Genomic DNA, 26,623 nt, shown 5'->3' on the forward strand with positions numbered 1-26,623 from the left:
TTATCAATGATATAATATAGCTTTATTTTTTCAGACTCATACTAAAATAATGCATTTTAACATGTCTTCACAGAATATCCTCATCTACATGTTAGGAGTTGAAATAGCTTCTTGAATGAATAAAACATCATATTTTATTTAAAACAACACATTGTTAAAAGTTCCCTAAAAGAGGAAAGAAATGTTTATTTAGTGACAAAACCACAATGCCATACAAAATACACTTTACCGAATAAGCTCATTTGCATTTACTGTATAACTAGCATATTTAGCCACAGTAGCTTTGACCTTAACTGATATCATAGCACTCATTGTTATTTTAAGATTGCATTACAATGTGTGATAAAGAAAAAGTGAAAAGTTAGAAACCACAAGGTCTTACTCCATTTTAACTCTTGAAAAGTGCTAATTTAGTAATCAACAATGATTCAAAGCAAGCTTTTTTTTTTTTTACAGAAAAAATAGATACTGTATATCAAGAGGCTGCATGTACACCACATTAAGACAATGTGTTTCATACACAGTTTTCATCAAAAGTGCTTGTTGAAGTCTGAGCAGACTAGAATAGAAAACAAGATTTACAGTACATTTGCCACATGTTAGCTGTGTTGTTTATACAAATATAATACATTTAAAATGAATGTTTATTTATACACATTCCTACACTGAAACCACATCAATAGAACCAAGTACTTCAGTTTTCATTTCATGTTGTTTTCGACATTAAATAAAATATATAAGCCAGCAAATTTTTCAAACATGCCTCTCTTACGGTTACTTTCAAAACCCTACATTTAAGACACTGTCTGCATATGGTTCGCATTTAGTCTTCGAGCTCCCCAAAAAACTTGCAAAATATGAAACTACCAGTGTGGGGACAGTATGATTTCCAGCAGCAGGCTCACTTCACACTTTTTTGCAGCTCCTGAATGTTACAGCAAACACTTTCAACACAACAGTTTGTTGGTCTGGCAGAGGATAAAGTGCTGTTCTCCTTTGGCCCCAATGTAGAGTCAGATAAAACCAGTGGTCAGAATCATTCGTAGACCCCAGCCTCTGATCTCAGTGCAGCATGATAAAAAGCATCATGACCCAGAGCATTGGACAGAAATCTCTGCCCGCGAGGAGACATGCAGCCTGGGCCTGGCAAATATCCGGCCACGGCTTTACCGGATCTTGTGGTTTTAGGTCTTGGCGCTGGGTAATACCCCTCCATGTGGTCATATTGTGTGGGCCTGACTTTAGTGCTCTGAGTCCTTCTGGTGGGCTGAGAAGAAAAGGATCCAAGATGTTCAGGATCTTGAGGGGATTTGGCGTGATGATAGTAGTGTCGATGTTCCCTGGTGCTCTGCGACCTTCCTGGTCTCCTAAGGATGCCAGGTTTCATTAGACCAGAGAAGCTGTTGATCGCATTGGTCCTCATAAGTCGATCGTGGTCGGGACCTCGTGTTTGGCTTCTGTCATTGTGCTCGATATTCTTGACATTGGCACAGCCTCTTTCTGGAAGTGAGGGGACTTTGCGAAGAGGCGGCTGCCTTGAGGATCTCTCTTGGATGTGACACTGCCTGGACTTCCCAGGATCAGCACTTGACCGGTGCCTATACTGCTGCCTAATGACCTCAAGATCATCCTGATGACACCTCAGGGAAGTTGGGCTTGTGTCAACCGCAACATTTTCTTTTTCTTCCCTGCTTGTGGAGAGGAGGCAGGCGTTCCCAGGATCTGACTTGCTTCTTGTGTGTATTATGTCTCTGCTTCTTGCATCGGTCGGTGATTCAGGGCTCTCCAGAGGTGACACAACTGGACGAGTATTTTTATGTCTGGATTTGCTCTCCTGCTTGACTGGTTGATATATGACTCTTTCAAATACTTCAGCATCTCTTGCCTCGTAAACCACAGTGTCCCTGCTCTTTATGTAAAGCTCCCTGTTCGTAGGAGTCGCACGCTGTGGAGAGTAGTTGTAGTAATCTGATTGCCCCCCTTCCCTTGATGACTGCACAGAGTATGACTGACTGTGTTGGACACCACGTTGCCGGCTTGGCTCTACGTAACAGCGGGTGACATCTACTTGGCTCATATCAGGATATGGGTTGTAAGGATAGTCGGACTGTGGGTTCTCTAAGTGTGACTTGACAGGCTGGATGCCGGTCTGAATCAGCCTCTGATAGGGTGCCTCCTGGCTTGCTGTCTGCTCGACGTAAAACATGGTGTCAGGGGGCAGCACTTCTGTCTCTGCGAGCTCGTAGTGACTAATCTGGGGGGCATGGAAGGAGCGAGCCCTGCGAATTGCCGGGTGGCGGACTATTCTATCTTCCGACCTCTGCCATTGTCCTTGTTGTCTGTGGGAGCCCCTGATAAGGTGCTCCCCTCTATGGTAACGTAACTGAGGTGACAAAGGGTGTCGTAATCCTAAACTGCTGTAGCGACCTTCAGAGGACTGCCTGTACAAACTCTTGGGCCCCATAAGGTGATGTGGCAAAGCACTGGGCCGAGGGGAGTAATGAGTAGGCATTCGTCCAGTTTGATATGGCTGATGATGATAATGCTGCTGAGGATGATGACTGTAGAAATCCTCAACAAGGCCCAAAGGTCTGTCGTCCTCTGTGTTGTAGTGATGGTAGGAGGGCTGTAAAGGACGTGAACGGACCTCCTCGATCGAGGCAGGCATGGAGGTCTCTGCCAGAATAGCACGGAAGTTAAATACATTGATTGCGTCGGTGTTCACATATACGGGAGAAGTTGACGGGCTCTCCTCTGAGCAGGCAAGTTGGGTTGGTGTTGAAACGCCAACACTATGGAAGGTGGGTTCTGCTTGTGTAACATCTCTGAGGTCTCTGTGGTCCCTTCTCTCTGCACTGCCTCCGTCCAAGCTCCCTGACCCGAGTGGACTCACGTTAGGGGTGAAATTGCACATGCTCTCTTGTCTGTCAGTAGTTTGTAACAGCTCTGGGTCAAGGTGAGCAGGCATGAAATGAACTGGATGAGGGCAGCAGTGGCTCTCCACAGGGCTGTGCACTGATGTTTGCCACTTGGAAACAGAGGGGGAATGAGGGCTGAAGTACTCCTGGGGATAGAGTTTAAGATCCAGAACTGAAGGCCGGGAAGGTCTCTCCTCAGCATAAGCAGCTTCTTGTCTCTGGAGAGGGTGTGACGGGATGTTTTTCCTTCTCTGGGAACCAATACTTGCCTTCTGGGCAGATTCCGCGAGAGCCAAAGCCAACTTGCGGGCAGCACTCGTCAAGGGAGGGTGAGGAGGGAGAACAGATACTGAACTCATAAGTCTATCTGTTCCTGGGGAGGGATAAGACAAACAACGCTACAGTATGACAGGACAAACAAAGCTATGGTAAGACATGATGGGGAAAGACACAAAAGCTTTCATAAGAAACTACAGAGTGCATTCTTTAAATATATTCTAACTATATGTAGCGAATGTGTATGATGTTAAAGAGAAGTGGTACTGACCTGGATCAGGCAGATTCTGTGCAGACTGACTGAGGTCAGTCAGGGCTGATGCTTGGCTCGCTGTGCTGAGTGGGCTGCAGTGCGGGTAGGGTCCTCTCTGTTCTTTTCCATCTATCAGTGGAGCTTCATACTTCTCCAAAGGAGGAGAGGAGGAAGGAAGAGGTGGAGGAGTGGCAGATGCATTCAAATAATCTGCTTGGGCTTTAAAAGATTTCTTCCTGAGTTTTGGGGAAAGTGGCTTGGAGGTAATCTTCTTTGCATTTTTACCAAGAACAGGACTAATATCTGGAGACTGAGGGCAGCTAATGTTGTTGTTCGGAGAGGAAATGGGCTCTGATTCACTTGAGCACCCTGCACTCTTCCTCCATTTAGTTCCATCTGTGTTGTGTCGCAACCCAGGTGTCCCTGAGGGTGGGCTAAACTGAAAAGACATGGGGTCAAAGTCCAAACTAAAAATGCCTGCAGCAGGAGGACAAAGATCAAGATCGTCTTCTTGGTGTGGAGGCGAAATATATGCTGTGCTGCGGAACCGATCAGCACCATCATGACTTTCATTCAATGGGTGTGTTTTAGGGCCATCTCTACTTGACGGTTTGCGTAGGTCATCTTTACTGATGGCAGAATGGGCCTCGGTTGTTGAACGAGGTCTGCGCCGGCGGTAACTCGGGGGTTCCCCTGGGATGGAAATAAATGAATGCACATTTGAGTCTAAAAATATCTGAGAGGGGAACCATCTTCTGGTTGGAAATTGTACGATTTTAAAGACAAATTACCTTCCACATTGTGCAAAGATGTGAGAGATTCTTCACTTTTGGTGGAGCGCAACGTGCCACTATCTCCTCTTCCACCTGCAATTGTTGTCATAGCAAATTGCTTTTCTCAATAAAAGGAGTCTTTATGCACAAGAGCACATAACAAGTCCAGCTGGAATAAACTACCATGTTTGGATTTAACAGAAAAAAATAAAAATAAAATCCAGACACAAGCTTTGAAACATGCAAGTGAAGAAGTTGTCTGGCTGTGAGACAGCAGCAGTGAGCTGACCTGGCAGTGCGATGCTCTTTATCTCGTTAGGCTCGCTGGGGTGACGCTTCAGTTTACGTTTGGATACAGACTGAGACTTGCCTAGGTGGAAAAACGAGAGCCAGTTCCCCACTGGAGACTTCTTAGATTTAGCAGGAGGCCGCTTAGTGCTTCAACACAGAAAAAAAGAATCATCTTCAACACTTGTGTGGTCTAACAAAAGTGCCAGTTCCAGTATATCATCTTAACTAATGCATTTTAAATTGCAACCCTTTTTTTGATAATCGTTTTATTTCACACTGGCTAAATGTTAGGTTAGTGCAATTTCAGGGTACCAATTCAAAAAGCTATGTATGTAAAATTTAATGTACAACACTTTTTTTTTGTCCCTAAACCCCCCCCCGCTCCAATTTTCTAAGCTTTAATAAAAACAAAAAACAAATTTTAACATTTTAACAAGGGTAGTTATGTTATGTGTATGTGTGTGTATGTTATGTAGTTATGTTATCACATGTTTTGTTATTGTCTGAATTCAGTACTTTAATGAATAATAAACAATAAAAAAAAATGTATTAATGACCTGGTAGACTTATTTTTCTGCATTATAAAACATGATCAATCAAATACACCACTAAGCAGAACTATTTCAATAACTTAAATATGAAACTAATTGTTTCCTCATAAAGCATGTGAACATGTATAATACTTGACATGTAGGAACCATAAAAGGATCTACCTCTCCATGGGGATCTCGATGACTGTGTGGAACTTGCCAAGCAGAGCTCCGGGTCCCTCCCCGACCTCGATGTAGTCACTGGGGGTCAGGGAGGGCGCTGTGGTTGGGGAGTTGAGGTGTGCCTGAGTGCGAGCCTGAGCCTCCTCAAGAGACAGTAACTTTGTGGATGGGGAGCAGACTAGCAAGGATTTAGGTCTGGATAAGGTGTTGTTACCTAAACAGAGGGCATTAAAAGCATATAAGAGATGTACATATATCATCTCAAAACAGGTGGCATGTATGTGTTGTTTTGTTCCACATTTACCAACCTGTGCTTTCCCGTATGATGGCATTGAGTTTAGGACTGAAGAGAGCCTCGGTGTTATTGAGGATGAACTCCACCACCACAGACTGGATCCGCACCTCCATGAAGGCTGCTGTGCCGCTAAAACAGGCCGACTCGATCTGTCTGGACCTGAAACACAGTTACAGTACAACACAACCTATTTCACAGTTCTGCACCAGAGAGACGTGCTCCAGTTCACTGTCATAGAAACACTAGCGGCCATCTGATTCCGTTTGCATGCAGCCTGCATAATGATAGCAAACCTGAGGAGGTTAGGCGCCCAGACAATGGCCAGGTTTTTAGTGTGCATGTTGGTGATGGAGCTGAAGGTGGCTAGGTGGGAGAGGTGTCTCATGAGGTACTCCAGAGTCCTGTAAATAAAGACAGGTTCAATTGTAATGTAAAACTTCACCCTCAAAACATTTCTCTTTGGAAGCAAACAAGGTCACAAGGTAACAAGGTTACAGTTTTATCCCGGTGAGCCACTGGTGAATTCAGCCCTTTCAAATTAGATTAATGTCCCTTTTCTTAGATGTAAATATAAAAGGCTGTGCATAACTTTAATTTTAGGCTTTACATGGATGTTATCAGACTTACATTTTCAGCACCTATTCAAAACTTTGCTTCACATATAAGGGAAATGTAAATAAGATAAAGTAAGTAACTAAAAACACACCACATCTTCAAAATTGACCTTGTATGCTGTTGGGAAGCTGCACTCCCTTTTCTAGAAATCATACAGTCCCCTTTAAGGCCACCAGGGTGCAACAGTGAGCTTTAATCCTGACCTGTAGTGTGGAGGAGGCAGTTGCTGAATGACATTGTGGATTTTGACCAGCCTCTCCTCATCTGTGGCTGCAGACACAGCATCCTGTGGAGGATAAAGAGCACATCGCTGAGAGGGTTGATAATAACAGCAGAGGGGCTTGCTTTAAACAGTCCTGCTCTCTTTCATATTCAAAGCAGTCAGTGTTTTTTGCTCATTTAATCTGCCATTCGGTTTTAGCATGAACCCCCGCTGTTCTTGAAAAGCTCCCAATATTGCAATGACCTCATTTTTGTAGCACTTAAAGAGAGCTTAAAATGTACATTGTTTCTTTACTTTTTTAATTGCTATGGTGTAATCAGAAATTTGTCCTAGGCACCCAGATTGTTCTCCACTCAATGCTTATCCCAAGCATAAGTCTTTGCCCCAGTTCCACTGTCGCTTCAATTCTTACAGAGAATCTGTCGTAGAGCTGATAGGTGAGCAGAGGGTTTGGCAGCTCTCTGAAGTACAGCTTACAAAGGGAGCCCACTGAGTGTATATCCTGTCTGAAGACGTCCCTGGTCAGGTCTGGGATCTGTTCTGAGTCAAACTCATGCCTAGAGGGTGAAAGAATGAAGACAAAGATATAGAATAAAGTGGGAGTCATCCAACCGCCCATCTGTCAGCATGACAACACAGCAACAGTGACATTTGAAACTACCTTTAAGTAGATATCTTTAAATTTAGAACAACTCCAGGTTGTACATCTTCTGATAGTATCACAAGTGAGCTGGGACACGTGCAGAAAAAAGGCCCTTCAGTACCCTTAAAAAGTGTAAATTGGGAGAAGTTTTAACTCGCCATCACATACTTATTATTGCCTATAGCACCACCATGTGATGTGTCAAGGAGTTTTTCATGTGAGAAAATCCTTTTTGATGGGCTGTCAACACCCAATCGTATTACAAGCCTCCCAATTTATCTGCGAGTGAGAGTTTGTTTCATTAATTCCTCCTGGCAGGCATAGATTAGATGAAAAAATCATTACGGGTATTCAAGGCTGCACAGCTGGAGGCAATTTGTGTTTGATGGATTTCAGAGGATGCAGCTCAATTCATACAAAAAAAAACAAAAAAAACTCGGAGAGCAAAATCCATCATGTTAATGCTGAGGTACACAGTTGTTGCTTTTTTTTTTTTTTTACCAATACTTTGCGTATTTCTTATTACAGCAGTGTCAGTCCTTTAAGCCAAACAAAAACAGATAACTTGTCAGAGTTTGTTTCCAATCATGCAAAGTGTTACACAAAGCCTTTCCTCTAAACTTGATTCACAACATGGGTACAAACCTCAGTTTCTGAATGTTCGAGGAGATTCCAGATAGTCTGTATATTCCATCCACGACTCCATGTTTCTCGATGAAGTCAGCACAGCTCTTTACAACCTGTGGGACTGCAGGATACAGAGACAAAACGTTAAAGAAGCAATATGTAACCCATGACAACTAACGTTTAAAATCGGTACTGCAGTCTAAATTAAAACAGAGCGAACGCGCACGCTGGTCGCAATGTCCTGGACATGGAAGCTTAATTGTTTAGCCAGCTCTGGATTCATCTTAAAACCTTTATGCGTTCTAACTTCTGTCGATTTTTCCAAACATTTCTGGTGGTGGAGCTTATTAGAAAAATGCAGAGGCTTTTGAGGTCATGTAGAATTAGTTATACTCTGAGGGGCTTCCAAAACCTCCGTGTCGGGGTGCACTGCAACTGCTCAGCTTCTGTGGTCAAAACGCAATACTGACAATTCTGAACGTCTTATTGTGCCGACTCTTTATCCAAAAAAAGTTTTCAGCAAGGTAACCCTTTGTCTACTAGGTTGGAGTTACACTCAACGGGGCCATTCATCAAAAATATTTGATTCTTTAAGAATCAAAGTTGAAAACTCTCACTTGAGTTACATTTTGTCTTCAGGGCTTTTTACTTGAACTTTAAATTCAAAGACAATGATCACAGCTCATTACTTTCAGACCTTAAGCCACAAAAAAAGGCTTTGGCCAGGACTTTAATGGATAAGATGAAAGCTTCAAATCACAGTTACTATGAGAGACTTACGCATCTCGATAGCTTCCTTTTTTGATGGTTAAAAATAGTGTCGTGAAAATTCTGGTGAATTATTGAATGAATTGATTTTTAAATTGCAGACTGTGAACTACATTGATAACACAGATGATATGACTTCAGAGTGTCCTTTATGGTAGCATGTGCAAGACATAGACATGAACAACCGGAGACAACCATGTTGAAAGGTAAACATAACCTTAACACGATGTGTCACTTGACCACAGAGGCAATGTGTTCTGCATTATATTTTAATAATCTAAAATGCATTAATAACATTGAACATTTCAATTCATATAATATCAAGTCAGCTTATAAACACAGATCTACAAAGATCTCTGCGGAGGAACAGCTTGCTGTCCTACATAACACAATTATTCACACCATGGACTCAATTCACAGCAATGTATCACAATTCGGCTATACAACAGCAGCTTCACGAGGTAATTCCATCTTGTGGGTACACTGTGTGATATTTCAGTGTGAATTGCCAGCAGGTAAGGATGACACGATGGAAAATAACAGAGAGGATATGGAGGGGAAAAAAAGAAGACATTGTGGGAGAAATGTACCTTCATGTCCTGCGTTGTGGAGATGTTCCCCCAAGTCACAGCCAAACACTCTCTCTCTGAGGATCCCACGCTGCCGCAGTTTCTGAGGCGGTGGTCGAGACTTCATAAAGGTCCTCAGGAAGGTTACCAGCTTCCCATGCTTCTTACACACTGATTAAGATGACACACACAAAGATATAACAGCTACTTTAAATCCATCTGTCTCACATACCCAGAGCAAGACTTAAAGAAATCATTAAGCTTGAGACGGACAGACAAACGCCGGAGAGTACCTGGCTTTGGCACAGAGCTTTGAACGCTGGGGGGAATCTTGTCATTTATCAGCTCAACACAGTCGCAGGGGAAGAAACCAACCTGCCAAAGTAGAGAGGAGAGGAGAGACACAGACGTTGATAACACTTGTAAGTTCAAAAGACCAGTGGGGGTGTTCGGGAAGGTTCAGAAATAGGTCAGTAAGCATGAGGGTACATGCTGCCTCGGGCTGAAAACAGAAGGTTTGTGAAAAGCATTTTAAGGTGTCTCCCAACCGCAAGGACAAACTAGCTTCTATTGAATTTTTAAAAACAAGAACTAAACTCATATATTCCTGATAAAAACTTCCTCAACTGTTAGTATGGGATTAAACAGACATTTGGATGATGCAGTATTGAAGTCTTCTGTTCCCATGTATAGATGTCTTTTCACACACGTGTAATAAACAACAGGTATTTTTACTCTTCATATTTTTTTCAAAAAAACATTTTCCTTTTCTTCAATACAGACTTGAAATTTGGGACAGTTACATCAATGTATTTAATCACATGTGCCTTGGGGGGGACAGCTAAATTTGCTTTCATACCTCAAAGTAATTGAAAGGAAGCTAGTGTTTTGATTAAAAGAGCACTGTACAATGAATTTGTTTGTCCAGCTTGGAAGTTAAAATATGCGTTGTCCTATGCCAAAATGCTAAATTATTTTTTACCATTAGAATTTGGATCAAGCAGAAAACATTAGCACTGTGGCAAGCTCATTTTTAAAAATATGTTCTACTACTTGACCTTACAAAGTAATTGCACCTTTATTCTTAAATGAATATGAACCTTGAAGAAATAAGATAAGCTAACAGTAAAGCCATTATAAAACTTCACTGCTGTTGCATGACTTGAATATATTCTCTGCTAAGCTTCTAGATTTTAGCTGATGATGATTCATGTCCCATCCAAACCCCTGTAGTTTCATTTAGCTGCTAGCTAGGAACCTTCTTTTCAAAAGCACTTAATGTTTGAGTTGGGTTATTTTTTTCCATGAAGCAAAAAACAAACTAACCACAGAATTTTTCGGGCATGTATTTTAAAAATAATTAACATGTAAATTGGATTAATTGCAATACTTTATCTAAGTAGGAGCCGTTTGTTTCAGCTGGCAAACATTTGTAAACTCTTCCAAAGAATGTGGTTGAGTCATGATGTGTACGCTTGTCTCATCCTCCTTCATGTCTAACAACACTGGTGGCAGTAGTGGAGCAATCCTTCTTTGCTTCACAACCCTCTACAGCTCCACACACCATCGGAGTCTGGCATTCAAATCTCTCGGGACGCGGGATAACCTAGTGCAGTAGTTGCTGACCATTTTGTGATCTTGTGACCTCACTTTGAATTCACAAAACTCATCCAAAACACAGGTACAGCAATTTGCTAAAATAACTTGTTTTTAAATCATGTAAGAGTTGTTTCTATTGCTTTGCAAGTAAACATTCCTTTAAAACCACATTCGGGCTTTTGAGTGTTTGTTATTGTGGACAGAGGAAGAAAAGCTGGGATGAGCTTTCTGCAGAATGACAGACGGACAGAGACTCTGCAAGTTTCTTGTTGTAACATTGGCCATGGCCGACAGTAGCCTTTGTTCAATGTAGTTTCATGTATACAATATTTCATTAATCGCTAAATAAAACATTCAGGTGACCCCATTTGAATTCCATGCGACCCCACATGGGGCCAGGAACCCAAGGTTGGGAAAGCCTGGTCATATGAACAGAGGCTACAGGCCTAGAAGGGATCAGCCAGGGTTCTACTCAGACCCTCAACACTTCCCTGAAGGTCACTTTAAACTCTCTCAGCCCAGAATTCTACTCTACTCACTTTCCTCCAAACAATAATCTCTTTAATAAATAAATCAATCAATATCACAAACATAAACAAACCCTGTTTACTCGTTGTTTCCTTCAGTAATGTGCCTCGTAACTAAATCCTGAAACAGAGTTTTGCCTCACCACTTTATCACTGGAAGAGGGGACAAGTTGTTCTCTCTAAACATAATGGACTTTTCACTTGCTATTTAATTGTTAGGAGCCCAATGTAAATGAAGAACAAACAATGGTGTACCTGAAATCCATGTTTTCCTCTCCACCAGCCTGTGTCTTCTTTAGGAGGCATGTCAATAACTGACACAATGTCCCCAACCTGCATTACACAGAGTGGGATGAAAAGAATAAATTATCATCCCATGCAAAAGAGGGGGGGGGGGGAAAGCATTATGATTGGATCTGAAATATAACTGACCTCGAAGGTTAACTCATCTGTGGCCTGCGCTGTGTAACGTTTGGTGACGTGGGCAGCAGCGATGGCAGGGACATTGATTGAGGCTTCCTCAGAGACTAACAGATGGTTCCCCTTGTTGTCAATCTGGAAAAAAAATGAAGTGAGACTTAATTTAAAAAAAAAAAAAAAAAAAAAAAATGTTTTCTTGTTCTGAAATGTCCCAAATTTGACCCGAAGCCTACAAACAGCTGCTCTCTCTTTATTTCAACTGTTAAAACAGCCCTACATATTTACAAAATAAATTCAAACCTGACTCATCACCTTTGTGTTTAAAATGTAGGACTGAAATTGGTACCCTCACACATTGCTTTTGGTCATGATCAAAAATGCAACAATTTTGGCATATGATTGGACTTGAAGTCAATAAAATTCTCTCAGTCAATATAAGTAATAATCCTATATTTTTACTGCTTGGTTTATTTGACCCTGTTGTAACTGGTAAACACAATATTACATTAAACAGAATGCTTACTTTCTGTGCTAGGAAATGTATGCTGGCTAATTGGATTTCTGATTTCTCCCTCCAGGACTCAGCGGCAAAGGACTGTTTTGGACTTTCTCAACCTTGATTATCTAACCTGCCAGATGCACCATAAGTCCAACATTTTCGCACAGACTTGGAAACCCTACAAGACCTACTCCGGACTTGAATTCTCCACCATCTTCAAAAGGACCTTTTCTGTTTGAATATGTGTGTGTGTGGGCCAGTGTTTGCTTGTTTTGTTCTACGTTTGTTCGGTTCTTTAAAAATGTAATAATAATAATTACTTTTGTAGGCATTTACTGTAGGGCTGCATAGCCAGTGTTTTCATCTAACAGACAATTTCATCAACTGGCATCAGCTAAATATGGCTTATTTTCAGTCTGAATGTTCCTTTAACTGAACCACTTAAATATTAACAGTGAGTATTAAATATTGAAATGACTTAATGGGGTCTTCTCTCGAGGCTGAATAAGTGACAGTAGGTAAGAGCAAACAGCTGACGAGAAGATACCTCCATCCATGTGAGGACTGGACCACAGTTGATCTTGTTGTCAGCGATGGCGGAGAAGCGGGAGAGATAGGTGGCTAACATCTTTGTGATTGACTGATGGAGACACGAAGATTGTCAACATTTAGTAGCATCTAATATTTTAGGATTAGCAGAACATGCAACAACAAACATTTGTAACTCTTTGTCGTTCAGCTTTTTAAGAAATTAAGCCAAGTGACAAAGAGATCATCAAAATTGAATAACAAAAATAATAAAACTTTTAGATACTGGAGGAGTAGCTTTGATTACCTCTTCAACAGTGTCCTTCAATGTGTCATTGCGTGGCAGCTCAGTGAGTTGTGAGTAACGGCGGTCATAGATACACAGGTGCAGGTGTTTGTCAAGCACACGGAAGTCTTCGTAGAACCTCTTTACCAGCCAATTTCGACCCTAACAAAGAAAACAGAAAGCGTTCATAAAAGTAGAGACAAAACAATCATCTTAAGCCTTGGACATTTTAAAATGAATACCTAAGAGATAAGATAAGACAGATGAGATAATCCTTTATTCATCTCGCGAGCGGAGAAATTTACAGTGTTACAGCAGCAAAGCAGGATAGCAGAAGAAAATCACACAGTGCAAACAATTAAAATAGATAAAAATAGTATGTATGTAATAGCAGAGTATGTAATGATTAGGAATAGGAAAGCTTTTACAGTATTTCATATTTCAAAAACCTGTCAAGGTTGCCCTTTGAATTAGAAGAAGACCATTACCTGTTTGGTTAAATGTGTGCAGTTACCCAATCCTTTATGGATCCTTGTCTGTCTACTTGATATAAGGCTGTTATTCTACAGCAGAATTACTAGACTTCAAAGTTGTTTTCTCAATTAACCATTATGACTTGGTGTTCAGGTTAGTGAGCATTGAGCATGTCTTTGGCAGTTTTAGCTGGTTTTGTTGTTTTTTTCCCCATAGTGATTTGTTGACTATATTTTCGATACGATACTAATGAATCTATTTTTCCCTATATATTGATTGTGATGTTACCTGGCAAGTGATCTGGACCAGAAAGACCAGCTCTTTGGAGTCCAGACCAGTCTTCGGTCCTTCACTCTGCCCCTCTGCAAATGACAACTATGAGAGGAAAGAACAAAAAAAGAGATGGCTGAGTTTTAATATTGAGAGGGCCCACATTCTGAATAATAGATGTGCGTGTAATACAACAAACTCTACGTGTGTGTGACCTGAACATCATGTCCAACCCCATTTTTCCATTAAAAAGTAAAACCTCTTTTGCACTGAGCAAGCTAGTTAAAGTAAAAAATAAAAAAAAACCTAAAAAGTAACAAAGTACTGCTTAAAAAAGTCACAGGCTAACATTTTAAAACAAATATCATATAGAAAAAAAAAGATCTCTCAGAATTCAGACAAATGTCCTTACTAACACCTCTTTTTAAGGAATATAAGGAGCACAGTTTATTTTCTGTGCCACCAGCATGGTTGAGAAGCATATTCTCATTTGACCATAAATCCTGCAGTATGAAATGTATAATACATAAGCTGAGAAAGAAAATCTGTGCTTGGAGGCGGGGCACTTTTAGCTTTCTTCCTCATCTTCCCTCTCCCCAATATTCCATATGCCCTAAAAACTGAAATGATCAAAGCCCTGAAGGACTTTGGGAATACATTGACAGACGTTACTGTAGGGGAGACTTCAAAGGTCTGAAAGCCGAAGAAACTTCTGGTTATTTTTAACTGTTAGCAACTCATCTGGATGTCCTGTTACACAACACACAGCGACCTAGTTAATGCTAGTCAGTAACACAAATGCAAACCAGGCTGACAATGAGTGCACACTCAGAACAACTAGTCTTTAAAAGTCACGGCAAAAGAGCTCTTATTCAATGCAAGGATTTGTTTAACAAAATAGCCCAAACTCAGCCTCTGAATTAGGTGCTGATGCTGGTCCATGAGGCCACATGCATGATGGGAAGTAAGATCATACCAACCAGGAACCTTGGAGGCTTACAGCTTACTGGCTACTCCTTTTGAAAGAAAACATGCTAATACAGCTCAGATTCTAACCCTCTGCTCCAAAAAATACCAGCATAATATCCTTTAATTACAAACATCTGGCACCAGAAGCTGAAATAAATACGTAAATCATTCACATATGCAGGTTACCTGACACTAAAGCATCTCAGACATCCTTTTGCAGCTGGAGGCTGTGGCTCTTCCTTTGTGTATGACCGCAGTCCTGGACTCTGTGAGCTTCTCAAACAAACCAAATCTTTGCTGAGGGTAGCAGAGTTTAAATGCCGCTCCTTCTTCCCCTGCCGCCTTACGTAAAACGCTCATTCACACGGCTTTGGATCACCACGCGCTCGCTGCTCTTTTCAAAGCAGGAAATATGAAAAAAAAAAGGATGCTTCCCACTGTGTGTTTTACCCCCAATCCAGCATGCATGTTTCCATCTCTTCCCCCTCCTCCTCCCTCTCCTCTCCTGCATTCTCCCCCCTCCCCCTCTTTTTCTCTCTCAACCACTCCGCTTTCTCCAGTGACAAAAAGGGGGGTTTGGCAGTAAATGGGCTCAACTGGCACACACAGACGCTCAAGCTCATCCATCAAAGAGGCAAGGCTGCATGAGAGAGATAGACGACCCTGCTTCATTTCAAAACTATTCCCATTCATTCCACGCTCAAGGCGAGACTGGAGCTAATCTGGAGAGGGATCAGTCTGGGAGGCTGCAGACAGAGGCGTTCTGCCGTCCTTGTTGTGCTATTCTGTGATTAGGATACATGAACCAGGATCAGTACACTCCCCTTCCTGCCGCCTCAAATGTTTTATGGAAGATACAACAAAAATCTATTCCCTGACTAAATCTGAGTGCAAAAATATCAAAAATAGCATAGAGAATAGCATCACATTATAGGGATTTATGTCAACTGTTTGTATATGTACAGACATTGCTTTCAGTGTCACCGTCTCCCCAGACTCATATTTCTCTTCTAGTTCAGCTCGGCTTTTCTTCTCCCTGTGGACCTTTTCAAGGTCACTGAGACTGTTATTCTGCTCCACTTGCCCTCACTGTACTGATGGAGCAATCTCAGTCACAGCAACCACAGCGGGACATTAACCCATCTGACTGACAGGATCCTTGGATTAAAGTTTTGTCCAGCTCACTTCACTGTAGTCCATTAATGCTACATGTCAGAAATACAGCCCTACAGCATGCATGCTCAGGCACTCTTTGTGGTGAGCTACAGCAGCAGCTTCTGTATGCATAGAGTCGACTACTGCGCTCTGGTGGAGAAAAGAATGAACTACACATGATGAACCAGACTGATAACAACCAATTGCAGTCAAGAATGAGTAAGACTATTCATTCACAGCTTTAAATGATCATTGATCAATGCAGCAAATCCAATTTTTGCTGAGTCAATATTTCTAAAGGTTTTTTGTATGTCATTGCATGATATGATCACAGATGTTTAAAACTTTTTTTTTTTTTTGCAGTTAATGTTTGCAATTTGCACTCTTATTTATAAGACAAAATGAACACCAGAAAAAAATACTTCACATATATACATGCTAATGTGACTGTGTGAGCTAACAAGTTCGCAAATACAACGCTAAATGATATAGTTATCCAAAGATAACCAGAAATGACGATGTGTTTATCAGTTCATTAGGACTCATCCTTAGGAGTCAGGAGAAATTTTTTTGTCTCTAACCAATGACTGATGAGAAACTTTAAAAAGGTGAGAATCCAACCTTACACCCAGAGGGGTCGCAGTATCAAAAGAGCAGTGTATGTGAAAAAAAGTTATTATAACAATTGGTTTTTATATTGTTGAAATAGTTTACATAATAACAATTTCTGCAAACCGGTTTTAACCGTCAGAGTTCTTTATCACAACCCCTTTCGGTTTGTCAGAACAGGTTTTTCAATTTCAAAACAAGTCACTACAAAAATTCCTGGAAAACAACTGTACTTACTCACTGACTGACTATGCTCTATAAACTTAATGAGGCGGGTTCACAGGTTTACAGAGTCTAACATTAATACTCAGTAATCACAAGGATTAACACACTGCTCTTCTATCATCATGTATTTATTAGGAAAAAGGGGCTGTTTTAGATTACAATGTAATAGTTTATGCATATGTGCACAAATAAATGTTTTATAGCTCTAAAATGGTACAATTAAAGCTTTACAGTGACACTGCCAAAAAAGGAAATGTCAGTAGATATAGTAGGACAGGGCAGGTATGAAAAGAAATAAGTATTGATCCAACTGCCACATTGCATCACAACACTTGTGCATTTTAGGAGCAATTCACCCAAATGTCCACTGAACTCGAGCCAAAGACACACTTACTAAACATAGTAACTCTCTGCTGCAGGAGAGTCAAAGAGTAAGTATTTTTAGTGCTTACCTGAACGTTGCCAAAGTCAACAGTCTCATAGTGGAAATGGGCACACTCTTCCAACCTGGGGAAGTGACCTCGAGGGAATGTCAGCCTTAAAAAAAAGAAAAGAAAAAAAAAACACAATGGAAGCTCATCAGTATTCACCACACTGACACCATGATGGAGAGAAAAGCTAAGCAAAAGAAGGAAAAGAGAGAGAGAGATTAGACCTATGTGTGAGGGAACATGGTTAGAGATGCAGCAGACTGTCTGTCTGTGCCGCGCCCAACACTTTACAGGTCCTCATTTCCCTGGCCTGGATAAGAGGCCTGTTTTACAGCCTATAATAGCAGCAAGCCTTTCACAAAGAGCACCTACTTCTTCACGTTCTTGACCTTCATGCTTGCCGTGCTGACGCAGGAGCGCAGGAGGGGCTCAGCTGGTAGCTCAGTGATATCATCACTCTTCACCTGCACAACAGAGAAAGCAGAGATCAATAACTGTCAGTCAGACAGCAGACAACTGATGGAGAATAGATTAAAGTCGAGAGGTATTGGGTTTATCCCTGAAAAGCTGGTAATGCAGCAAAATGTACACAGAACTTACACTTCTTACACATAAAAGTGCAGATGAGTGTGCTTATGTTATATTATTGCTGTATTATTTAATATTAATCTTATGCTTGTATTATGCCTCTGGTTTTTGCGGTACTTATTTAAAAACCTAATTTAATAAATATTAAGCTAATGGGGTTTTAAGCTATGCTCACGCTAATTGTAATGTATTGTCATGGAAATTGCATGTAGCTTTTTTACAGTATGATAATGGTTTGTAATGCTGACTATTCCTGTACTTTTATGCAACATTAAGCTTTTTCAGATTATGTATATGCTAAATGTGTCTGCTGCTACTTAACCACTGTAAAGTTTTTACCTTCTCTGCTAAGTTATGTTTAGCTAGGTATTACTTTACTTTTTCAAGCTATCAAATGCTAAACATTTTATGCTAATGGTATGTCATTCCCCAAGTTTTGCTTTTCTTTCCTTCCGTATTTAAGCCATGTTTTGGTATTCATGGGGTTAATTTGTGCAACAACATACTGTTAGTTTATGATCAACATTTTGCTATGTTATGCTAATAGCATCCTATGCTATTTAGCTCCTTTAAAGCTATGTCATGCTCTTTTCTAAGTAATTTAATTTGACGTGAACACATTTATGCTATCTTTTGATAGGGATTCTTCATTAATATAATAGGAATATATTGTAACATTTAGCTCAATGCTGTTTTGTTTATATTGTAATACTTTAGATCATGGAATTATCTTTGTTTAATGCATGAGAACAGAAACCACAACTCGGATATTTTGTCAAACATCCACAAGATATTCATTCTAACAGGATGGCACTGATGTAAAGTAGCCCCTGTGGAGGATTATTATTACATAAAGTAGAGAACACAGATGTTAAGTGAGGGGAAGGGCTGATGACAACACTATGTCACAATATTTTTGCAACATCTTTACACTTGCAGCTTTCAAACATACCACCTCAATTTCATTCTAACCGGATGGTGAGGTAGCAGAATACCTGCTCACACCTGCCTTTGTGTGATTACTGATTGCTTTAAGGCCCCGCCCCAGTGACATCATTTGGTGATGACATCACAATGTGGATATCATACACAAACAAGGAGCTGAAACAAAAAAGGAGAATGTGCGTATGTGGGTGTGTACCATGGCAGTGGATGTCTCCTGTGGCTGTTTTTCTAGTGGAGGATAATTGTTGATGGCATGAGGTAAGGCATCGTCTTTGTCCAGGTCAGTAGTCTGTAGCAACTCTCTGCACAAAAGCACAATCAAGCACATACAAGTTGTTTAAGTACAGGAAAGGTAGCATGTCCTAATGCCAACATCAGTGCAGTCTGATGTTTTCAAATACCTGTAGTTTTTTTTTGTTTTTTTTAAACACCAGAGGGAGCAATTGAGAAGGATAAATCCCAATATGTGTCTTAAATCATGACACTGCATAGATGTGGCCCAAAAAACATCTTGTTCTTTCATTATTCTAGGAGAGAAAGGTGTTCATAAAACACAAGGAAATATGGTATACCTCAGGATGGGAACAAATCTTAACAAAATGGTAGCATCTCACTTGATGGAAAGGGTCAACAAAAAGCCCTGGTGTCTTTTGTATGCACTCAGGAAAGCAATGCTTCTCTATTCAGAACGTCATAAAGGCAATGCACCCACAAGGGAGTGCTTCACAAAACCGTCACTTAAAATGTGACTCAACGTTCTCGGGAGTGGAGGCTGAGGTGCATTCAGCTCAACTTTTATGTGCTACAAAGAGAGAAGGGGCAGAGGCCTCTGATTTGTCACAGGGATTCAGCGTTATGATCAGAATATGGAGCCAAGAACACTCGCACGCAGTTTAATTCATGTAATTCACAGTGACAGAGATGATAACAAAGGCATGATAGAAACTGAAAGGAAATGCACTAAGCTAAGGAGTTGGTGAGGCTTAAACAGGAAGAAATGTTCTCTCTGAGAACAGGGTCATTTATTTGAGCTAACTTCACACCACTCCCACATTAGTGCATGTGTACAATTTACATGCAATCACATGTACACATACATCTCTTCCTTTATATCTATATGACTTTACACAATTCTGATCAGCTTACATGAAGCTCAAAAAACAAGAGTAACTTACCCTTCAAGGAGGTCACTACTTCCTGGTTCACCCTGGGGTCCTGAGGCAGCATTCTCAATCACCGCGGCAACCACACATCCAGCCTCCATGATGCTGCCTGACTGCAACAGCCCGCTGTACAGAAACGTGAGTGGGAGGGATAGAAAGAGAGCGAGGATTGGTGGGTGGTTTTAAGAGGAGGGGACGTGAGGGAGAGTCCGATGCAATAATGCCGCCAGACGTCAACCCACTTGAGGTTGCAGTGACGTGTGACTCTCAAGGCTACAATCAAGATAGCCCAGACTGTAATCTGTAATGACATCATGCTACAGCGCCAGGGGCTGCTTTAGTGAATGCATGTCAGGCTGCAAATTCATGGGATAGTTTCATGAGAATATCAGCTTTGTAAGAAGCACAGCACTGACAGGTTTTAGCTGGAAACAAAAATGTACTCCTATTTTCCTAAAGGAAGAGTCAAGATTGTCATAGCATCTTCAGAATTGGTCCCTGTTTAACATATGCAGATGTTTAACTCTCGTGTTTTCTAGGACTTGTTTTACATTATGAAAACAGCTCAAACCAGGATGTTTTTTCAGAGTGGTAAATTGACCAAATAATTTTGTCTTTATTAAAAAGAGTATTAAAAAAACAAAAAAACACTTTAATCCCAGATCCACATTTTATCAACTGCAAACCTGTATGTTTCAAACATGACATCAACTAAATGTGTTCTTGTTATGATCTAATCTTTTGGCCCTCTCTTTTGGAGGGGGCTTGGCCAAAATGAAGTCTTAAGACTTTGAGTTTATGTTGCGCTCACATGGCACCAATCTGTCCTTATTCCAGAGGGGAAAAAACCCTTCAAACCCTTTAGACATCCACATGTTATTTTGAGCCACATTGTCTTCCTAACCTGCTTGTCTTTGGACTGTGGGAGTGAATTCATTCAGGCACAGCGAGTACATGCTAACTCAAGCTGTCAGCTGTCTTGCTGGGGGCAACAATGAGACATCACTACTGCACCGCCTTGCTTACACGGCGCATAACCCTGTGTTTAATCAGATTACTGCTAACTCACAGGCAAACAGAAAACCCAGGGCCAAGTAGTGCTCCATATCAGGAAGTACTGGCTATATATACTTTTTTGTAAACTTGTTATTTAGTTTTTTTGTGTGTGGTTTTGAGCGCTTAGTCTGAGTTTTATAATCATTTCAAACTAATAATGTTACCAGTTAATCTGTTATATGCTTAGACAGATGTGTCTCTTAGCCGACAGACAGGTATTCTGCCAGCCTATCCATAGTATGGCCGATCTCAATCTGTAATCTATTGTGGGGTTTAATGTGAGATATGACATCTCCTATATAGAGGAGCACCACTGATGCAACCAAGATGGCCACCGTTGAAGTGAAAAGCTCTAAGTCAGGTGGGTATGAAACGAGCTGCAAGACAACTCACAAATAGTTTGGTTAACAAAAGTCTTCTAAGTATTTGCATGCGAAACGTTATTGTTGCACAGTAGACACCAAATGAATAAGATGTTCAAACTAGTCTCCCACTATGTAACCTCGTGTGTCATAAATCCAACTTGTTGAAGCAACCGGGGGGGGGGGGGGTTTGGTGACAAAAAAAACCCAACAAAAAACTCATAGGTTCCAGGTTTGCACTTGAAAATAGGTCTGGCAGTGACAGGCTGTATAAATATTATAATCCTTGATATACAGTATTAAAAATAGAACTAAAATTGCACAGCTTAAAAGTCTTACACTGGCCCATATATTTTAATATACTGAAAAAACGTAATCCATGAGAAGACTGACACCGGAGCAGCCCCTTTTACTCTCGCCCTTTACCACACTCCATGTTTACTACTTCTATCTCTATGTACTGTAAACAGAGGAAACGTAGGAATGTCCTGATGAGGCGAAACCACACTCCCCCCCCCCCCCCCCCCCCCAGTACAACTTAAATGTTTGTGGCTGATTAGTGGTAAACAGTAACAAGAAGGCACAAAAACAGGGTAGCAAGAAGATTCATCATCAACAATGGGAGAAGTGAAGTTTCCCACCAGCCTCTCTGGCCCGCAGCCTCATTGAGTTGCTGTTGACGGACTTCCACAGAACCCTCTGACTCAGCAGAATGTGAGCAGAGAGACATGAATGCGAATACATGCCACATCGGTCTCCACTCTACCCTCATCTCATAGAGTATCTCCTCTCTAATAGACACTATCACCTTGCTATAGGAAAGCTTACACTGACAAAAAAACAAATGTACTTTTGAGAAGTGCCACATGAGGTACCTATGGAAACAGTGCTGGGAAAGAGGAATAAGCAGTGTGTCACATAATTATGCAGAACCAGAATGATAGGAGTACTTGTAACACAATTAGTGCGTTTTAATATGGGTAAAATATGCAGGATGATTCAACAGACATCTAGGTTATGATTATCTCTAACTCGTTCACAATATTGTGGTTATGTGGTGCTAATGGAGGGCAAAGATTCCCAGTTGCTGTGTGCAGTCAATGATAAAACAAATGTCATATGGTACACGGTACAATGCCTGACCTTGCTGATTATACCACATCAGACAGGGAGCGAGTCTTTTCAAGTATATGAACATGCTGTACTTGAAATTACAAAGGCCCCAAAAAAAAGCCTTTGTTTGCAACCAAAAGACTGCTGAAAAAGAGCTGAAGACAACAGAGAGCCACATATTAACACGTTGGCGCTCTTAAAGGCAGCACCACTGCACTTTAAACGAATACTATTTTGGAGATGCTCTAAATAGTTTAAGCTATAATAAGACTGTGCTGACATTATTGTGAAAAAAAAAAAAAAAAAAAAAGAAAAAAACATGACTTTAGAGGTGATCTTGCAAGGTGTGTGTCATTGACCGTGACAGAGAAAAATGGGTGGAACATGCAGACACTCTGTGCAGTATTACAGGCTAGAAAAATAGAACAAAGTCAAATCAGGTGACACACAATGTCTGAAATCTGTTTTATGTTCACCCACAGCTGCTGTTAATCAAGCAGAAATATTCCTTCCGGTTTCGACTACCTCTCCGTCAGTCGTATTCATGCAAAACCTCTTCCAGATGTAACTATAAAGATGCTCTTCTACCTGTCAGACACACTTTAAAGCAGAGAGAGACACACGTTTCTCTGATGTCATGAGAATGAAGCAGCGCAGGAGGATGTTGCCCTGGTATCAGATGGCCTACATGGCGCTTTCGTGAAAAAAAAATAGGGCAGCCTACACAATCTCGCAAGCTGTTTCAGCAAGAGTGTTAACATGAAAAATTGCTTCCTACATGTTTGTCCATATAAACACACAGCAGATGCAACTAAATGAGTCACAGCTTCTTCTTCACGAACAAAAAGAGGAAAGGAAGACGAGGAGGAGGACGGGAAAGAAAACTGTATGTGCACAAATAAATATGAGCACACATATCAAAGCGAGTTTTGAACGTTGTTCCTCGTACTCTAAGCTCCAATTCTGATCTCCACAAACTACTGTGGGAAAGATCTAACTCCTCAGCTGCAAAATGTGCCACTATTTTCAGCAACTATTAGTCCAGTCTTGTCTGTCTGGTTGTAAAGTGCTTGAAAGGTTTACAGCTACTTTGTCAAGTAAAGTAAATGAAGAGAATGCAGATGGGAGCTGTGACAGTGAACCAAAACAGTGGAGTTGTGGACGAACACCCGCTCCCCCTCAAGAAAAGGAAAAAAAAAAAAGAAAAGCTGAAATAAGCTGATGGAAACTTCATGGTCAGACAATAAATCTCACAACGGGGGATTCTTTTCATTTACAATGTCAAGTGGCATAAATTGCTTTTACGCTTCTAGATACTGATAAATTAAAACATCTTGACAGTGCTGCAAATGAAGGCGAAAGTTGGTCTCATGTTCTTCTCTCTCTCTCTCTTTCTCTGAGCCTTGGATTGCAGTGAACACAAGCCAGAGACGCAGTAGAGAAGAGCCCACGGTTGCCATGGTAACCTCTTTCCCGTCCATCGTGACTTGATGCTCCTCCAGCCTGAGGATGAGGTGGCACGAGGATGGAAATGAGGCCTTGGACAAAACCATAGACCAACACAAGCTTCGACACATCATCGTCAACATCTGCCTGAGGCGATGACGTCAGTGCTCCTCCACCTTGCAGGATTCAGACACCAAATCTGCAGCTGCTCGCTCAGTTGATCAAAATGGATAACATTTTTTATTTTTTTTTATTTCCACTCCTTATTGTAGCTTTATCACTCATGTCACTCTTTGAGGGAAGAGGAGGAGGAGGTGGAGTCATTTGACCCTTTAATCTTCTTGAAATCGACCAGAGTGAGATTAACTTTATTTCATCTCACACGCTCAATCTTTGTCCTGCAACCTTCAGAGTCGCACAGTGATCCCAGATGAAGGGCACAAGAGCGGGATGAACAGCAGGGCGATTAAGTTGTACACAACAAAGACACAAATATTTAATCAACAAGCCGATCTGTCACCTCCTGTAAGCCTTACGGTGAACTAAAGACCCTTCTATTTTAAGCGCAAATACCCTTCCACTAACATGGATTAATGATTCGCTAAAAATACAAAATAAGAGACAATCTTGCAATATAGGGCAAATAATTCTGGGAAAGGACAGTGGTTCAGTGATTCTTTTGCCGCCATGCTAATAAAACTCCTCTGTACTACAACATCACTGTGAACCCTCCAGTATAATACATTCCAAAACAATACCCATGCCACTATAACCACTTTGATCCAGAAGAGACGTGTTTGTATGTGTTTGAGATTTACTGCATTGTAGTAACAGACTGTATTATATAATCTCTTACCAAAAGTGGACCTATCATGTTGTCCCTTACAATATGAGGCAGGGCTTCTCAGATACCTCGATTATTTCTTCCTCACACCTTGGAACACAAACGCAAGCACTGTTTTTTGTTAGTATTGGTGACACAACATTTTATTTTGATCGACTACTTTGGTGAGTGAGTCTTCTTGAGTTAACTGTCAAATCAAATCATTCAGCATGAAGTGGCAATAGCAGATTGATATTTTTGACTTTGAAAAAACATTTAAATATTTCATCAACTGTTAAACCTAGATGCTAAGGCTAATATGTAGCCTAACTACTATTTTGTACAATGACTTGACAGAGGCCTTACAGCAGACTATCATGCATTAAGCAGAGCAGTAACTTCACAAATCACCAGTTTGATCATCACCTCTAATTTAGACCAAAGAACAATCTAAGGCGTGCACTGTATTGCAGAAGATAAAACACATCTTTATTTTAACACCCACGATATTACAAAGAATCCTTGGACAGAACAGCACCCGAATCCTCTTCACTGCTAAACTCAGATCTGTTTTCAGGACTTGTGATGCAATCACTCTTAAGGCAGTCCTTCTAACAACCAAATACACGAACTGAATTGGAAACCAGTAGAAGGGAAAAGTTTACTAAAAGTGTACTCTGACCTGTTGGGCCCACACCCACACCCACTGTGTACACACGCACACACAGACACGCGCGCGCACACACGCACGCACACACGCGCACACACACACACACACACACAGTCCCTTTTTCGGTACACGACTGGCTGAGGAATTGAAATAAAAAAACCCCTCCTGGATCAGGTGTAATGATGACACCTTCAGGTCAGTGACAGCAGGTTAAACAGCAGCCTTCTTGTGTCTAAGGCAACGTGGTATTTTAGAGACAATCCCAGTTCCAACAGCCTACCTGTAACTGTGCACGTTGTTCCACTCTGCTGCCTCCTCTATGCTGCACAGCGCGGAGCTTCTCGACGAGGAAACATGCTGTCAGCATTGCACTGCATAATCGCTCATCTCGGACACACACACGCATACACGCACACTCGCAGGCTCCAGCCGATCATCTGAGGTAGATGGTTTTTTGGATTAAAATCTATACTGGGGTGCGACATCGCTGAGGCAGTGTGGGAGTCATCCCGAAGAAACGCGACTGTCTGACTGACTGCTGAGAATCTGCACTCGCCACCGGGAGCGCGCACAACTGGTTCCGTGCCTGCGCCTGGGATAATTTAGCCCCAGGGTTTCCCAGACCTTTTCAATGTCAAGGACCCGAATGGGAGGCAGGCGTGAGAGTATGCATAGAGCCCCGTTTTGATAATATTCCCCAGCTTTAAGAGCCCCATCTGGCAAATTGTATCGTGTTAGGTAATGCCTGGTACTGAATTACATAACCATAGTGTAGGTGGGGTGGTAGCAGTGAGAGTGAAACCTGGTGTGCAAATCACTTCATTCTCATATATCATCTTATTGTGCTTGTCAACTGAAGCAGATATTGCGAAATTTAGCTATAACTCTTGTACTTCACTGTAAGACCGAATTCCCCATTTCATTATTGCTTTATGGTCGCAGCAACATATATTAGCATTAGCCTGCTAAAAAAGAAACGTTTTTTTTAAGCATACAAAAGATTTTGGGATAAACCAATTTAAAATATCATTCTGTTATGTAGCAATTAAGTATAGCCTACCACAAAATATTGGTTCCTGTTACATAAAGCAACAATTTCACGTTTTGGGAAAGCATTTGGTTACATTATAGGCCGACCTTTTATTGAAATATGAAGCTATAGGCAGGAAAAAGATTGCTTGGTGTGACATAAAGACTGGGAACAAGAGCTAGCAAGTCCAAAGTTCAAAATATATAAACCAGTGAACGTAAAAAAAGAGAAAATTTAGAAAATAGTGAAAGATATTTACACTTTTTAGTGTATGTTGATCATTTGAAAAACAATCATGTTTTGGCAATGACAATAATCCCTCTAAAGTAGAGTTTCTTAGATGAGTAGCTTGTCATTGTGAACAGAACACAAAATATAATCAAGATTAATAGATGTAAAAAGAATTGCAGCTTCCTGAGCATTTACGAGACCATGCAGCTGAGAAGTTCAAGGAGTAACACATTTTCATTT

General features: G+C 41.0%; 1 protein-coding gene across 1 annotated transcript; it reads right to left on the bottom strand.

The window, feature by feature from the left end:
- arhgap32a (Rho GTPase activating protein 32a) lies at positions 1-25,821 on the bottom strand. The gene is made up of 22 exons (XM_079353410.1): positions 25,403-25,821; positions 19,665-19,778; positions 18,686-18,791; positions 17,329-17,420; positions 16,978-17,062; positions 13,586-13,672; positions 12,845-12,985; positions 12,557-12,649; positions 11,523-11,645; positions 11,346-11,423; positions 9,258-9,339; positions 8,986-9,135; positions 7,646-7,748; positions 6,770-6,914; positions 6,338-6,420; positions 5,813-5,920; positions 5,533-5,678; positions 5,225-5,438; positions 4,510-4,658; positions 4,239-4,313; positions 3,466-4,140; positions 1-3,291 (listed from the first exon to the last, which is right to left on the bottom strand). Exons 2-22 carry the CDS (start codon positions 19,751-19,753, stop codon positions 1,037-1,039), a joined length of 5,079 nt encoding a protein of 1,692 aa, XP_079209536.1. The 5' UTR covers positions 19,754-19,778; positions 25,403-25,821; the 3' UTR covers positions 1-1,036.
- Positions 25,822-26,623: the final 802 nt, after the last annotated feature.

The sequence above is a fragment of the Symphodus melops genome (assembly GCF_947650265.1).
Source record: "Symphodus melops genome assembly, chromosome: 10".
Lineage (NCBI taxonomy): Eukaryota > Metazoa > Chordata > Actinopteri > Labriformes > Labridae > Symphodus > Symphodus melops.

Bases quoted from the DNA above. Each gene is read 5' to 3' on its own strand.
- arhgap32a (XM_079353410.1), bottom strand. From the start codon at position 19,753: ATGGAGGCTGGATGTGTGGTTGCCGCGGTGATTGAGAATGCTGCCTCA. The intron at 11,646-12,556 runs GTATCTTCTCGT...TTTTTTTTCCAG, and splicing joins CAGTCCTCACATGGATGGAG to ATTGACAACAAGGGGAACCA. The intron at 3,292-3,465 runs GTCAGTACCACT...ATCCCTCCCCAG, and splicing joins ACAGAATCTGCCTGATCCAG to GAACAGATAGACTTATGAGT.